The following is a 14,670-nucleotide window of genomic DNA, read 5'->3' as shown; positions in this document are numbered from 1 at the left end:
TAATATAGATTAGATTTTGAACGACCCGTGTAAGTAGGTAATATGTCGATGCACGCGAAAAACGTGACTTTTTCAATAGGAAAGCGAAAGTATTTTATTCGAAATAACAATAATAGAATTTGCATACATCTCTGCGCGTTACCATTACAATACGTTTTTATTCTACTACTGTTTATTGATACACTTAATTATTTTAACCGTAAGCATTAATTATACTACATTTTGATAAGGCTCGTGTACAACTATCTAGGCGTTTTCGTTCCTTCGCAATTAAAGCCTTGTGCTTAATTATTATTAATTCAATCATCATTAATGAATACGTTCAATTATCAACTTCTTCCACATGGTTTGCGGTCGCTTAATTGGAAGACCGTCTACAAACGGCGTAAAAAATTTGGGCTGTATGTAAACTCCAACAAAACGGATAAACTATATTTCAAAATCTCGACAAATCATAAAAGTAAATGAGCTTTAACTGTAAAAATGTTAACGATATTATATAAATTTATTTGAAAAAAAAATTCCCAATATAATTCAAATTTATATAAAAAACGTAGAATAAAATTCCTTCAGAAGTAACGTACAAAAAAGTTGAAATAAAATAGGTATGTAAAATTTTATAAAAGAGTCACTTTTGTTGGAGTTTACAATTTTTTCAAAATTGAAGGCATAATGTACTTTGACGGTCATCCGATTCGATTTAAATTCTCAGACATAACTAAGAACGAGTAACATTGCACATCGAAATCTGTGTAGGTATAAAAAAATTACATTTACAAGAATTTAAGTTTATAGGATTGAAGGCTAAAACTTCTCCAAAATGTACATTAACGATGTTCCACGCAAGTGCAATGAATAGCCTCCGAATAGTTATAAGAATAGCCTATGCTAATTATTCGTATCGAAATTATTTAATTTCTTTTTATTTTATATCCGCCCTTGATTTTTTATTAATTATACAATGACTGCGTTAATTTTTTCTTTATTTTTTTTACTTTTAGGATGGCAAATACTTTTTCTTAGCGTACTAACTTATCTTTCTTTTCAATCAAATGGACATGTAAAATAACGGCGTGACTTTCGTAAACAGATTTGGGGAGAAGGTTACACGCAAGCCGATAACCCCGTTCGTGTCCCAAAACAAAATCCTACGTGGCTCTTTTTTTATCGTTTTTTTTTTATTTTATTTTATTATTACTATCGGTCAATACTGATTACGAAATTATATAATATAATGTACGTTCGAAACATGACACACTTACTATAACCGTTAGTGTGTCTCAATCATCACTCCAATTATATTAAACAAGTGTACACATTTATTGTCATTGACGACCACACACCAAAAGAATTTTTACTACACATGAATCAATTCAGCGAATCAACCTACACGGTCTGTGAAAGGACTCTCACAAATGTATCAACTGATGTATCCAAGTGTTTATAATTTTGACTAATCTCGAAGTGCATTTTATAACAATTTCTATAAAGGTTATTTTAAGTTGATTAATGGAAGAAATAAATTAACAATGGTTTTAACATTGTATGCCGTATGAATATTTTCTTATGTGTTGTGCACCAACTTACACGGAATCTCTTAACTTTTTAGTAGACTTTCCAACTCAATAGATGCTCGAGTTAATTATAAGTTAAAAGCTCAAGTGGCAAATTTAGAACATCTCAGAAGCGTTGCAGTGTTATCGGCGATCATTTTGGCATTTTCAACAAATGCCGGGGCACGAATAAATGATGCGCCTTCGCCCTGACATTTTATATTAATTTGGTCACCTAATGGATTGAGTGAAATAACTGTGCGTCATTGGAAATTGCTTGTTCCCATTGTGCACACAGTAGTTTTATATTCGATGGGCTTTTTGTGGTTTTCGCCTTTACCTTTTCCAGCGACCCTTTATGACAAAACGTCTATTAGTGTTTAGAAAACGTATTTTTTGATAAATTCAATTTTGACATACTTCGAAGGATTGCCGACATAATCAAAAACACATTCTTATTCTATCAAACTCGTGAAAATCAAATTATAAAATACACAAAACTCTCTCTACAGCTTGTAAAATCCCTTCACGTTTTTAATGTATCGTGTGGATGGGTTTTAGGTTCTTCATAATATTATTTCTGTGTAGATTTTGGAATCTCGTCACTTTTTTCCGCCTCAACTAAAACATTTTTTTTTTATTAAATGTAAGACCACTGTATTTTTTGTTCGTTAAAATCTTTTCGTCAGCGTTGACAATAGATATAAAAAAATGTTTGTTTTTAAAAAATCAATTAGCTAAAAAAAAAAAAATTGCTAACTTATGTAATAACTCTGGTGCACGAGACTATTATTACTGAGAGCTTATATCTATAGATATTGTCGTAAAACTTTTTTCATGAAATCATTCAGCTATAAAATAATTTAAAAACTATTTGATTTTCTTCTTACTAATTCACATACTAACTACATCATTAATTATTATTATTGCGTTATTAAACGTAAGCGCACAAGGTGAAAAATGTCAGCCGTAATTTTGTAAACAATTTTAAGTAGTTCAAAATATGTGCATCGAATCCTTCAACCTTTTTAGTATTAGTCAGCTGGCGATGGTACCGTTAAATAGCCTTACTAGTAATATGTATATTAACAACGGCTGTTAGGCAATTAGAAAGGGAAATTTCGCATTTCTTTCTTTCGACATATTACAGAGTTTCGCATAATATTTACGCTCAATCGTCGTCGTCGTGGCCGCCATAGTTAGCACATTCTCTCTTAATATAATAAATATTACTTCACTGATCGTGTAGTTTAACGTTCATTCAACACTCTCACTCTCAATGACATTGCAGTGTAGGTTTACACTTAAAAACTAAGTCCTTTTCGGGCACAACGATACACCACAGGTCCCAAACATGTCCTCACAGCTATTATGTCTTACTCATGCATTCGGCCTGGTGGCTATTTCATTTGAATCCTATAATTCAGGTTATTAACGCAGGACATCAAACAATATTTTTAATTCTACAACTTTCTCAGCTTTAAATCGGTTTTTGTTGACTATAGAAAATTATCCATCCAAATATGTCGTCACTTAATTTTAACTAAGGTAAAATTATAATTAAATAAATGCGAGGATCATATGGCACCATTTGTTTGTTAAGTTTACACCATTTAAATATTCTGATACAAAGATTAATGATTTAATTATCGAGAGTGATTCAAGACGAAAAAGATGCTTACATATTAAATCATTGTTGGAATTTATTTCATTGCTGATATGACCATATATTGAATATTTATATTTTAATATTGAGGTGAACATTAGTAAAACGATTAAAAAATATGATTCACTTTCATGCTTTTACTAAGCACTCGAGAGAACTTCATTTAATGCGTTGCCTGGGTGGATGTGATTTGGTTAAAAATTAGCGAATCTCAAGACTAATCATCATCTTGCACACAATACCGTTTTTGTATGATAATGTATATGCGGTTCGTAACACGAGCAATGTGAAAGTTCATGGAATAGGACGGCAGCGCGGTCGTCGTATATACATTACATAATTGTGTTACGGTGGCCCGAGGGGACTCGATTGCCTTTCAACCTTTCTTCTTTCTTCATATTGCCATTATTATTATTATCCCATAACGATGGCGGCACTCGTATGTCATTTATTCCCCTTTCCTAGACGCGGAGGAGCATCAATAATAAATCAAATGAAAACTACACAATCTAAGGCATTTAATGCCCAACCATATTATCATACGGCAACAATAATAGTACAGCTGTCATTGCGTATAATACATTGAGTAATTATTTCATTACAATTACCACGGCCATTGTCTCAAACAGGAAGACCATTGCACGTATACAATAAAGTATGGTAATAGGTACGTAAAGATGTACCAGAGTCTTGGTAGTAGTCCGAATTTTCACTTTTATTCCAATTCTGTCTACCGGTGCTTGGGCATTTCGCTTCGCTTTCCCCTCTGAACACCCTCCTCGACCATTGCCGTTCGCACGCCAGTCATCCGTGTCGTCAAGATTACAGCAGCTGTGATGCGATTCCTTAGGATAGGAAAGGATATAGTCACCTCGTGTTTAAATTATATACGTTTAGAGATTACTCGGCGGCGTTGTGTTTACGTAACTCAGGCCAAAAACGGTGCACACGTCGTGTGCCTATGACCTGAATAGAATGAATTTTTATTTTTCCACTACAATCCGCATTATCTCGTTTTTTTAAACGTGCCAGCGATCATGTGCAAGGAACACGGGACTTTTCGATTGAAAAATACAAGTGTGATTATTCTTCCACTTTTTTTTACGATACAACAAATTTAAGTACTCTAATCAAATATTAGAATTAAAATTATAGCACTTTTCGAAAACTTTTTATCATAATAATAACAATAATATCGTGTTGGGTGTCCTACAATCGATTTTTAAATTTACAGTTGCATAATACTATGAGTGTCTGTCTTAGAAAGACAAAAAAAGCGCTGATAACCAACTTGATAAATTACACTAACTAGGTATTTTTTTCAAATTATCATCACGATAACAACATTTACCTCATGATACACGATTCAAATAAAATATACCATTTTGATATAAGTTTATCATCGCCAATGTGACGTGAAAATTCTATCACTTCATAATAAACCTCATTAATAGTTACTGTTCAATTTCTATTTCTCTCGTTCTTCTTGAACGTATTAGAAATAATTACTTTCACTGTAAAAGAACACAAATAATTTAAATATTTTTCTTATAAACTATGAGCAATTTCTTCGAGTAGGAACTTAATGTCTTTATTTGAAGTTGTTTTCAAAGAGTATTTTAAAATTTTATACAAAAACGCTCCCTAAGAGTCGGTAATAATGTTTTTTTTGAACATGATTATTTTACAATTACTCATAAAAAGGTGTTTATTTTTTGTCTGAAAACGGTATCGTAACACAAACTTAATGGTATTGTATAATTTTTTGAAAGAAATCTATATACGCATGTTATTTGTACAAATTGTGATGTAAATGAATTAAGTCACAAAATATAATTTTTTTGTGTATCTTTGATAAAAATCAAAAAATAAAAAATATTCATCAAGAATATACTAACTGCCTGATTCTTAAGTGCTCCATTCCTTTTTTCTTTTTAGGTCTCTACAGTATTGAAAAACGTGGAGTACACGTCGACAGCGTTGACACCGTTAAAATAATAGAGTGGAAGGTATACTGTGTTTTATTGAGTGACAAGTTTCTAGGGTCAGAGAGTCTCTTAGAATTTTCTCCCTGGCGAAATAATCCACCGCAGCATTACCTAAAAAACTTTTCCAATATTTCTTTTTAAGACAAGGCCGGATCTCGTCATTGTAAACAAATATATACTTTCACGAAACGCCTACGAGAAGGTTTTATTTTAATGATATTACATAATTTTTTTTTCGTGTTCAAAATTACTTCTACAACGTTAGTATGTTGGTTGCTCTGTAGTTGCTCTCAAATATATTCAGATATAGTAATTCGGCTAGTCGGCTTGCGATAATTTCACTAACGAAACAGCTCGTTATTGTGTAAAACTCGACGTCTCAAATCAAAACGACGGATACTTTTAAGTGTTCTCTATAAGGACATGGAGTGGGTTGCAGTTGTTTGTTGTGTTACACATCGCATATTCAATCACGATCATTGTTGTAGAACAATGAATACATTCGCTCATAGACTTTTCATTACTGTATTTTGTCACCTGGCCTTTAACGAAATTCGTTTTGTAGATTAATCAATTAAATAATTTTAGATGTGTTGACATTCACAATGTGCAAATTTTGCAAGACTTATCAGCATAACATTTTAAAGGCAAATTTAAAATTCATTGAATTTTAAACAGCTCTAAAAACCTTATCAGCACATAAAAAAATTTTAATTTTTTTTTAAATTCTCACCTACGCCATGAATAAATCTTTATGTTAATTTATCTTTTTAATATTTTATTTAATAATTTTTCATTTATTTATTATTTTTTGTTTCACAGACCAAGTCAAATAATGTATGATACGGATTCAGAATGCGGCAACGGCGCCCCGTTGACGCTACACTATGGCAATCATCACGTGTATCTCATGGCTGAGATACAGCAAGCCGGAGACGAACACTCCGACATGGAGCTCATGTGTGAAAAAGGAGTGACTATTAGAGCGCACTCGCTGGTACTAGCGTCAGTCAGTCCTCTTGTGCGGCGATTACTCAAAGAGGATAATATCTGTATGTATCATAACTTAGTACTCCAGTTTCCAGAAATTAAGGAAATACACATGAAGACAGTACTAGATTTTATTTACACTGGTCAAGCGAATGTGCTGGTAAGTTTAAATTTCTTTAAAAATAAAATCTGTCTCAAAATAACTTTATTAATAAAAAAATATATCCCACACGAATAGGAAAATGAATTTGAAGAAGTGGTCAGCTTATTAAATTTGCTTGAGATTCGATCGGATACTTGGCAGAGAGCTATGTATGAATCTTCTTCATCACCACAGGCCATATCTGGCCAACAAACGTCAGCAACATCATCTGAGGAATCTCCTAGAACAGATCCCGAAAATCTATCGCCGACATCACGGTTCAATCAAGTACATCCAAAAAAAAGGCGGAGAAGATCGTCTGTGCCTGTCAATCTATCTATTGACGCCAAAAATGAAGATCCGACTATCACCCAGCCTAATTGGCGAGTATCTAAGGTGAGTGAAGGTCATAAATCAAGAAATTATACTCGACCTCGTACACTTTTCATTAGCAAATCGCAATAAATTGAAAATTGTAGTTATTTTTTTGTAAAAGTTGTGTAGTCATTATTCATTATAGTGTTGTTAACCAGCATTCACTGACCTAACCTAACTCGACTGTTATTATGACCACGCACCGTTTCAAATTATTCAGAAATACCCACCTTTTTTATGTCTTCATATCAGCTTTGTTAATTACTCATTATTAACCATAAAAAATAAACCATTTGGATTGGAAATAAATATTATTCTTTTATTCAAAATAATTAGTAGTTTTGAAAGATTAGTGGTGTTTAAACTCCATGTTGTGTCCAAATTGTAGTATAAACCCAAATAGAGAAGGCTGAGTCAATGTAGTAGCTCATGTATAATTGTTTTTGCTTTGATGCAAAATGTAGAGCACGTCTGTCATGTTACACCACTGGTGTGTTAAATAGTATCCCTTGACGAACCTTGAAAAAAAAGGTTTTACACCGTAATATTTTTTTATAAAGGGTCGTTTTTCCCAGTATACGTTTGATTTTTTTTATACTAAAATCTACTCTGCTAAATTCATTTTACATCATTTTTCACACAGACATTTGTTGATTGTTTCTATGCATGGGTATATGCCGTTCTTTTTTTGCAATAACAAAATTTATTACGTTAACCGACACACATTTCTTTGCGTAGCACATCGTCCGGTTGCCGCAAAACTCAGATCGTTCTACTTTCAAGCGTTTTATTTCGAAAATGAAAGTATTCGTCGGTTTATAAGGTATTGCACATAAAATGTGTACAAACCAATTCATGTTTGTGAGAGAAAAAGTCATAGAATTTTTAACTTTTATAGAGTTTTTTACTTATTCAATTAAAATTTCGTTGTATAAAATATTTAATAATTTATACTAATTATATGTTATAATGATTTGTGTTTTTTATTTAAAGTCTTTAATAATTTTAAAAACATTACACATACTTTATTTTAGTTTTAATAAAATGTTACTAAAATTAATTTTTTAATTTTATTTAAATCGATAGTTGGATGAAGGGCATAGAAAACTAAGGCGACGAAGTAGTTCACCATTTGACGATTATCCGCATGATCGAGGTGGAGGAGATAGTAGAGACTACAGTAGCTTTCAAGATTTTCCAAAGCGAGAACCACACTGGATGGAAACAGAATACCGAAGCGCTCATCTTCAATATAGTTGTGAAGTGAATTTACCGTACATGGACTCTGCGGACCCTAATTTAGATCCAGAAGCTGAGGAAACCAACGATTCAGATAGTAAAGATGCTCGGCTTAACCCTGCTAACTATGTGGTACGTATATTTATTACTTACTTAGTATTTGATACTGCTGTGTGGATTGAAAACAATTGATGAGACCAATACGAATATTTTTATCAACGATTACTTATTTAAGGTGACACCAAGAAAACGAAAGAAGCAGCCTGGATTCCAAAATGCACCTGCACAAAATCCACCATTTGTACCCATGTACTTACACGAAATGGCATTCCGGCATCATAAAATTACGCAGTCATTGAGTACATTTGTGCACCATCCATTCGGATCGGCTCCATCTGTGGATGATGAACGGGAAACACCACCATCCCTCAGGCCTCCTATTTTTATGGGCCGGTCCAGATCTCAGGACGATTCGGGTGTGTATAGACCTTCACTCCCTCTACCACCTCTACCACCACCTCCTCCTCATTCTGGCGATGACAGCCCACCCCATACTCCTCGTCCACCATCTTCCCGACCACCAAGTGCGCCAGCGATTCCTCCTTCGACCCAGTCCTCATCGTATAGGTTTAATGAAAATGGATCGCCCTGGCCTCAGTCAGGTACAGGTGAGTTGACTATGCAAACTTGATTTTGTATAGGGAAAAAAATTTTTATTTATAGACTAAATATTATGGAAGAATTTTTATAGTAATAAACCTAATATAGCCGGCGCAATACATATGCAATCAATTATACTGCTCCAAAAATTTTTTGGTTTTTACTTTGCTATCATATAATCGTCACGTTTTATTCAATCTTATTAGAAACTCTTTCACAGTTTTTTAGTTCAATAAAGTATAAATTTTTCCAGTTTGCATTTCGTGAGTTAACTCTTAATTCTTTTATCAACTCTTCAATTTTTTTGAAAATATTCTCAAGTATTGTTTGTATAATAATATTACTTACTATTTCTTGTCAAAAATAATTATTGAAATCCGAGAAACATAGTTTATATTTTATGTGACAAAGTTCAGCGTAACCAAGAATGTTTTTTTCTTTGCTTTTATGGAAGTAATAGAAGGGTTGATCTTTTAAAAAAAATTACCTAGTTATATTTCAGAGAGCTTAAAACAAAACTCCAAAATGTTTTATTATTTACTATAATATCAAGTCTTAAGGACGTTTCAAAATTTGTTTATAATTCAATTGTTTGAAAAAATTATGTAAATATTAATTTTAATATTTTTGATGAATCATTAGACTTTATAAACGCTTATAAAATCTCTTTGTGTCCTTCAACTGTAAGTCTAATATCTCAACTCGAAGTAAAAGTTATAATTAAAAGAGACCATGTAGTGAATCGTTTTTTTTTTACGTCTGAATTATTAAATATTTTTTTCTATTTTAGATGTAAAGACAGAAAATTCGGAACAACAACAGAATGCCACGGGATCCGATCCAGATGAGAAGTCAGCGGTTTCAGTAGTAGGTGCCGGCCGAGAGTACAAATGTACGTATTGCGGAAAACAATTTGGCATGAGCTGGAACCTTAAAACTCATTTAAGGGTTCATACAGGAGAAAAACCCTTTGCATGTCGGTTGTGCGTCGCCATGTTCAAACAGAAAGCTCATCTACTGAAGCACTTATGTTCAGTCCACAGAAACGTTATATCACCGGGAGCCAGTTCGACCGACCAAGAATCGTCAGGCACATTTAACTGTTGTTTCTGTCAGATGACTTTCGATACCCTCCAACAGTTGGTACGACACTTTTCCGGGCCTCACAATAATCTGTTGCTCACCAAGAACTTGAACGCCTGACAACGGTCTTCTACAACACAAGTGTCGGTGAAACACATTAAGTTGACAATTTTGCAAGAAATAAAATCCATACGAACGTATTTTCACCAGAGCTGTCAAGTACCAATTATCATTATTTTCCTATGAACTTCTCGTTTCAAACATACGACGGGCATCTTAGCATTACTAATTTTATTATAAAAAATTATTATTTACAATTAGATACAATGATATTACATATATTATAAATATTGTTATTGTTATCTTACCAATGTATTTAGTTTGTACAGAAGAACGTTAAATAATATAATGTAGTGTAAATAAAATTATTATCATAAGATTAAGCATAGTAGTTATTGTATGCGACGCTTCCCAAAAGTTGTATTATGCATAGGCGCCGTATATTTTGGAGTTACCACCTACGCATGTATTTAAATAAGTTTTTATTTTATGTTTTATTTAAGATAAATATAATGTATGTTTTTATACATTATAACAAATAGAATTTAGAAGGTATTAAAAAAGATTGTTTCTTATGTATAGTATATGGACGTAGGTTTTTCTATTATAGTTTTTTAAGTTATTAACTCTTATACTTCTTGATTGATAATGTAAATATATAATAATATCTATACATAGGTATAAATAATAGGATATTTTCTTCCATAATTTTTTATATTTTATTCGAACTTGAGAAAATATCCTTAATTATTGTATTATACTTAAAATGTAATGTTCTTATAGGAAAAGAAATATCGATCTCTAGAAGTGAGATAATGTATGTTATGTGTAAAATAAATTATTTTTAAAGTACCGATTTTAGAATTCCACTCGAAAAAAAATACATACATCAATGAAATACCCCATAATAATAATATAAAATTTTTCTTTATTACAAATGATAAAAGTAATGTAGCAATAAAAAAAACTTTTAATCTAATTTAAAAAAACCTCCTGTGTCGATTAGGTGCTAATTTAACTTGTACAAACAATTATTTCATGTAGTCAAGTGACATTGTTTTTATTTTATAAGGAAAAAATTAATGAACACACATTTTAAGATAGACAAACATGATCTCGGATTGTCTGTCTACAAAAGTCGTCGTGTACATATAAAAATGAATATAGTGTTAAATACAGTGTAATGTAATTTTAAATATTATATTTTTTGTTAAGAACTTGAAAAAAATTTAAAATTATTGTACAATAGATATCATTATGAATTATTTTTAAAACCCGACTTGTATATTAATATTATAACACGGAATTGAAACTAGTCATAATTTATTGATAAGATTGTTAACATTTTCCGTGTACAAATTTGTAAATAATATAAGTCTAATGTAATTATTATCTGTATAAATCAAAACAGCCCAACCCTACCCTTGTCAATTATAACTCTTTCGTGGTATAATAGTTATTATAAACAATCGTAATAACGAAATGTTTCAATAAAAAATTTTAATTTTCTATAACATCTTATATTTTTATGAAAAAAATTAAGGTCAGGGAGCAAGTATGATAGTGTATGAAGTGTTTAGTGAACAAGTAAAGACGAATAATATATGAAATTTAAACTCTGTGTCTGATAGAGTTTTTATGAAAAATTAAAAATAATTATGTTAATATTAAGTTTCAATTTATAAAAAAATATCCATTAAAAATAAATAAATAACTTAAGTTAAGAAAAATTCGCTTAATGTAAAGTGCATTAACCATTAACTCACTATTAAGATAATTGTAGATATAAAATTCACATCATAGTAAAAAGTTTATTTTGTGTTATTCACAAATTCTTAAAATCAGGACATCTGTATTAAGCCTTAAATGTTATTTTATTGATATCGTTTGACCTTTTAACATTATTCAAGGATCAAAAAATATTTCAAGTTTTATAAGGCTTGTAAACTTTAAACATTTTACTGTGATTATTTCAATATTTTTTTTCGCTTGTATACGACATGTTGCTTTTGAGTTTTCAATTATAATTAAAGATTCGAAATCATCATATCATCAATTGTATATAATTATATACAATTTGACTTAAAAATTGTCCGAATGGTATACTTACATTTTTAACTGAATTTTAATGTCATAAAATGCAGAAATATAAATATTTAAGTTACTTATATGGCTTTTTAAAAAAAGAATAGTATATAGTGATTAATATCACTATCCATTATTTATCTTATTTTGAACTATTTTAGAGCTTGAAATTATTGTGCAATGTTAACAAACTCAATACTTTAGAAAAGGTAAAACGAAATGGTCTACTAACAATAGCGAAATAACGGTAGAATTTCAAATTTAGAAAACTTCAAATTCGAATGGTTATACGTGCAGCACACTTAAAAGACAACTGTACAAATTCTGTTAGCCTTTCAATTTCAAAGTAAGGCTTTTCTGATAAAATCAAGTGTACATACTTTCAAGTTAACTCTACTGTAAAGGCTGGTCACGTTTTAAGAAATAAGCAAAGTGGAAACAATTGTTTGTTAAACTTGAAATTATAATGGGAAATTATTTATTTTTTTTATAACAAATAAATACCATATAAATTTATTATGTACTCATTAATTGGCAATTAGTGATTAACGAATAGTCAAGTATGAAAGTTTATTCTGACCCTTGAACATTAATAGACAACCGAAATTTAAGTTATCTTGAAATGTCGACAACTGATAAAATTTTGTATAGTAGAGATCTTTTTTAATAAAAATTAGTGATTAAAAGATTTTGAAAGTTTAAAACTGTAAAATTAAGTTATACATTGAAATATGTTGTTCATTAATAGTACATTTTATATGATTTTACTCTTAAAAATTATTAAATAAAATTATTTGAGTCTAAAATATTAGCAAACAATTTATGTATGACCTCGTACAATTGTACAAATTTTATCCTATATTATAGTATATAGGGTATACAGTAAATAAGAAAACGGGTTGCTATTGTTCTTATTGTTTGTAACAATAGACCTGTTTTCTTACTTATTGGACGCTCTGTATAATATAAGGCAATGCTTTTTTTAAAGTTATATGATATATTAGCACTGTTTAATATCTAATGCCTTTTGTATAGCTTTTACACACATAAGTGAACAGAAAAATTTCAAATAGACTGCATTATAATTATACGTAGTGTGCAATGAAGAATACATTTAACACGTGTTCTTGAATGTTTAGTATTCATTAACGCATTTAATGTTTTGTTGTAAACCCATTATACCCAACCCTTATTCTTGAAGAGTGTTTTTGTTTGCTTTCGTACTTTTAAAATACCTTCATTAAAATATTTTACGGAGAGCGTCCTTCATTTCTAAGTAGGTACACGTAATTTTCAATGATAAAAAAAATAATTTCTTCAATATCTTTAAAGTACTACTGACAAACCATTACCATTAAAATAATAAATTTATAAGATAACAACATTAACATACATAAAAAAGCCAAAACAGTCTGGTCGCGGTATAATTGAAACAAGTATAAATGATATCTGGTAATGATTAATATTAATATCATAAAAAGACGTTTTGATGAAAGTCTGTTAATTTTCATAATAATTTGTATAATTGTGATTTCAAAATTTCACCTAAGTATTTAAACTTGTTTAATTATTATTTGTTGAATTGAAAATGAAATTCTTTTTCAAATTACAATTTTTTTTTACTTTGATGGCCAATTTCTCATAATAAAACAATTATGAGATAGATTTTCTTCTATATTATTATAGTACATTTCAAAAACCTTAATTTGATATAGATTTAAAGAATGCAGTTGTTCCAGAACATTATCAAAATTAAGTTTAAAAAAATGCCAAATAAGTGTATGGTCTGTTTAAACCTTCCTTTTACTTAATTTTTTCTATAGATTTTCAAAAAATAACACCAAAAGAAAGCTAATTTTCTCCGGTATATCTGATTAAATTTCTTTACTATCACTACTTTTTTAAATTAAGTCATAAATGTTTTAAAATGCAGAAAAAATATTTTGTAAATGCAATTTTTTACGTGAACACAATTTTGAGATATTTTTCTTACTTTCTAAAATAGTGAGGGTTTTTCCAATGTTTGATGACGATAAGTTTAACTATATTAAAATCAAGTTCTTTTGAAATATTATTCATTAAAATTGGTCCAGTAAGTGCTAAGAATTTTTATAGACAGACATAAAATAACAAACTACCATAAAACCTTTCAGCTTTTTATCGAAGCTAAAATAATAAAGTAAGTAGTAAGAAAATTACAACTCAATGTTTAGTTTTCTATAAATTCATGTGACAATTAAGACGTAATAATTTTTGCATTTTTATTTAATTTCAACTTTTTATTTAAAAATATTTAGACGTTATTTTATCTAGATGCTGTTAAAACTTAACTTAAATACCATAATATGGTTAAGTTTAATTACATATTGTGTAATATATTGTTCGAGCCTGAATTAAAAAAATTTGAGTCCCAAACTTTAATTACAAATATCTATTTAATAATTTTTGGAAGATTTTCTTACTAAAACTTAAAGTAAATTCTTTAAATGATGTTAAGACAATGTTTATGTAAATAAGAAAAGGAGTCTGAAAATGTTATTGATATAATAGAGAATATGCATTAGACATTTGTACTAGTGTAAAAAGTGTGCGTAGAGAAACAAAGGATTTCAGAATAAAAGTAAATGTGTATCAAAGTTTTGTTTTAAGCCCTTATCTATATTCTTTACTGAGGAAATACAAGGAGATTTGCTGTGGTGCAAGTTTCTTGCCTATGATAGTGTTAATAGGAAAAATTAGGAAAAACGAGAACGTATTAAGTGAAATAAAATGAAGGATATCTAAAATCATTTGTGCAAAGTAACGATGATATAAACGAGGATGTGAGAA

At 30.0% G+C, this 14,670-nt stretch overlaps 1 protein-coding gene across 4 annotated transcripts in view; it reads left to right on the top strand.

The window, feature by feature from the left end:
* LOC126896971 (transcription factor Ken-like) overlaps positions 1-11,272 on the top strand; it is a 28,309-nt gene extending 17,037 nt beyond the window's left edge. For 3 of the 4 annotated variants that reach the window (XM_050670246.1, XM_050670255.1, XM_050670264.1), the window contains exons 2-6: positions 6,030-6,357; positions 6,436-6,735; positions 7,801-8,085; positions 8,189-8,621; positions 9,404-11,272. In XM_050670246.1, coding sequence (XP_050526203.1) covers positions 6,043-6,357; positions 6,436-6,735; positions 7,801-8,085; positions 8,189-8,621; positions 9,404-9,816 — 1,746 coding nt within the window. In that variant the 5' untranslated portion in view covers positions 6,030-6,042 and the 3' untranslated portion in view covers positions 9,817-11,272. The remainder of the gene's footprint in view (positions 1-6,029; positions 6,358-6,435; positions 6,736-7,800; positions 8,086-8,188; positions 8,622-9,403) is intronic. The other variant, XM_050670273.1, reaches the window with a different exon arrangement.
* Positions 11,273-14,670: the final 3,398 nt, after the last annotated feature.

The sequence above is a fragment of the Daktulosphaira vitifoliae genome, unplaced genomic scaffold (genome assembly GCF_025091365.1).
Source record: "Daktulosphaira vitifoliae isolate Bord-2020 unplaced genomic scaffold, ASM2509136v1 Scaffold_1, whole genome shotgun sequence".
NCBI lineage: Eukaryota > Metazoa > Arthropoda > Insecta > Hemiptera > Phylloxeridae > Daktulosphaira > Daktulosphaira vitifoliae.
This window is presented reverse-complemented; position numbering and strand designations above follow the sequence as displayed.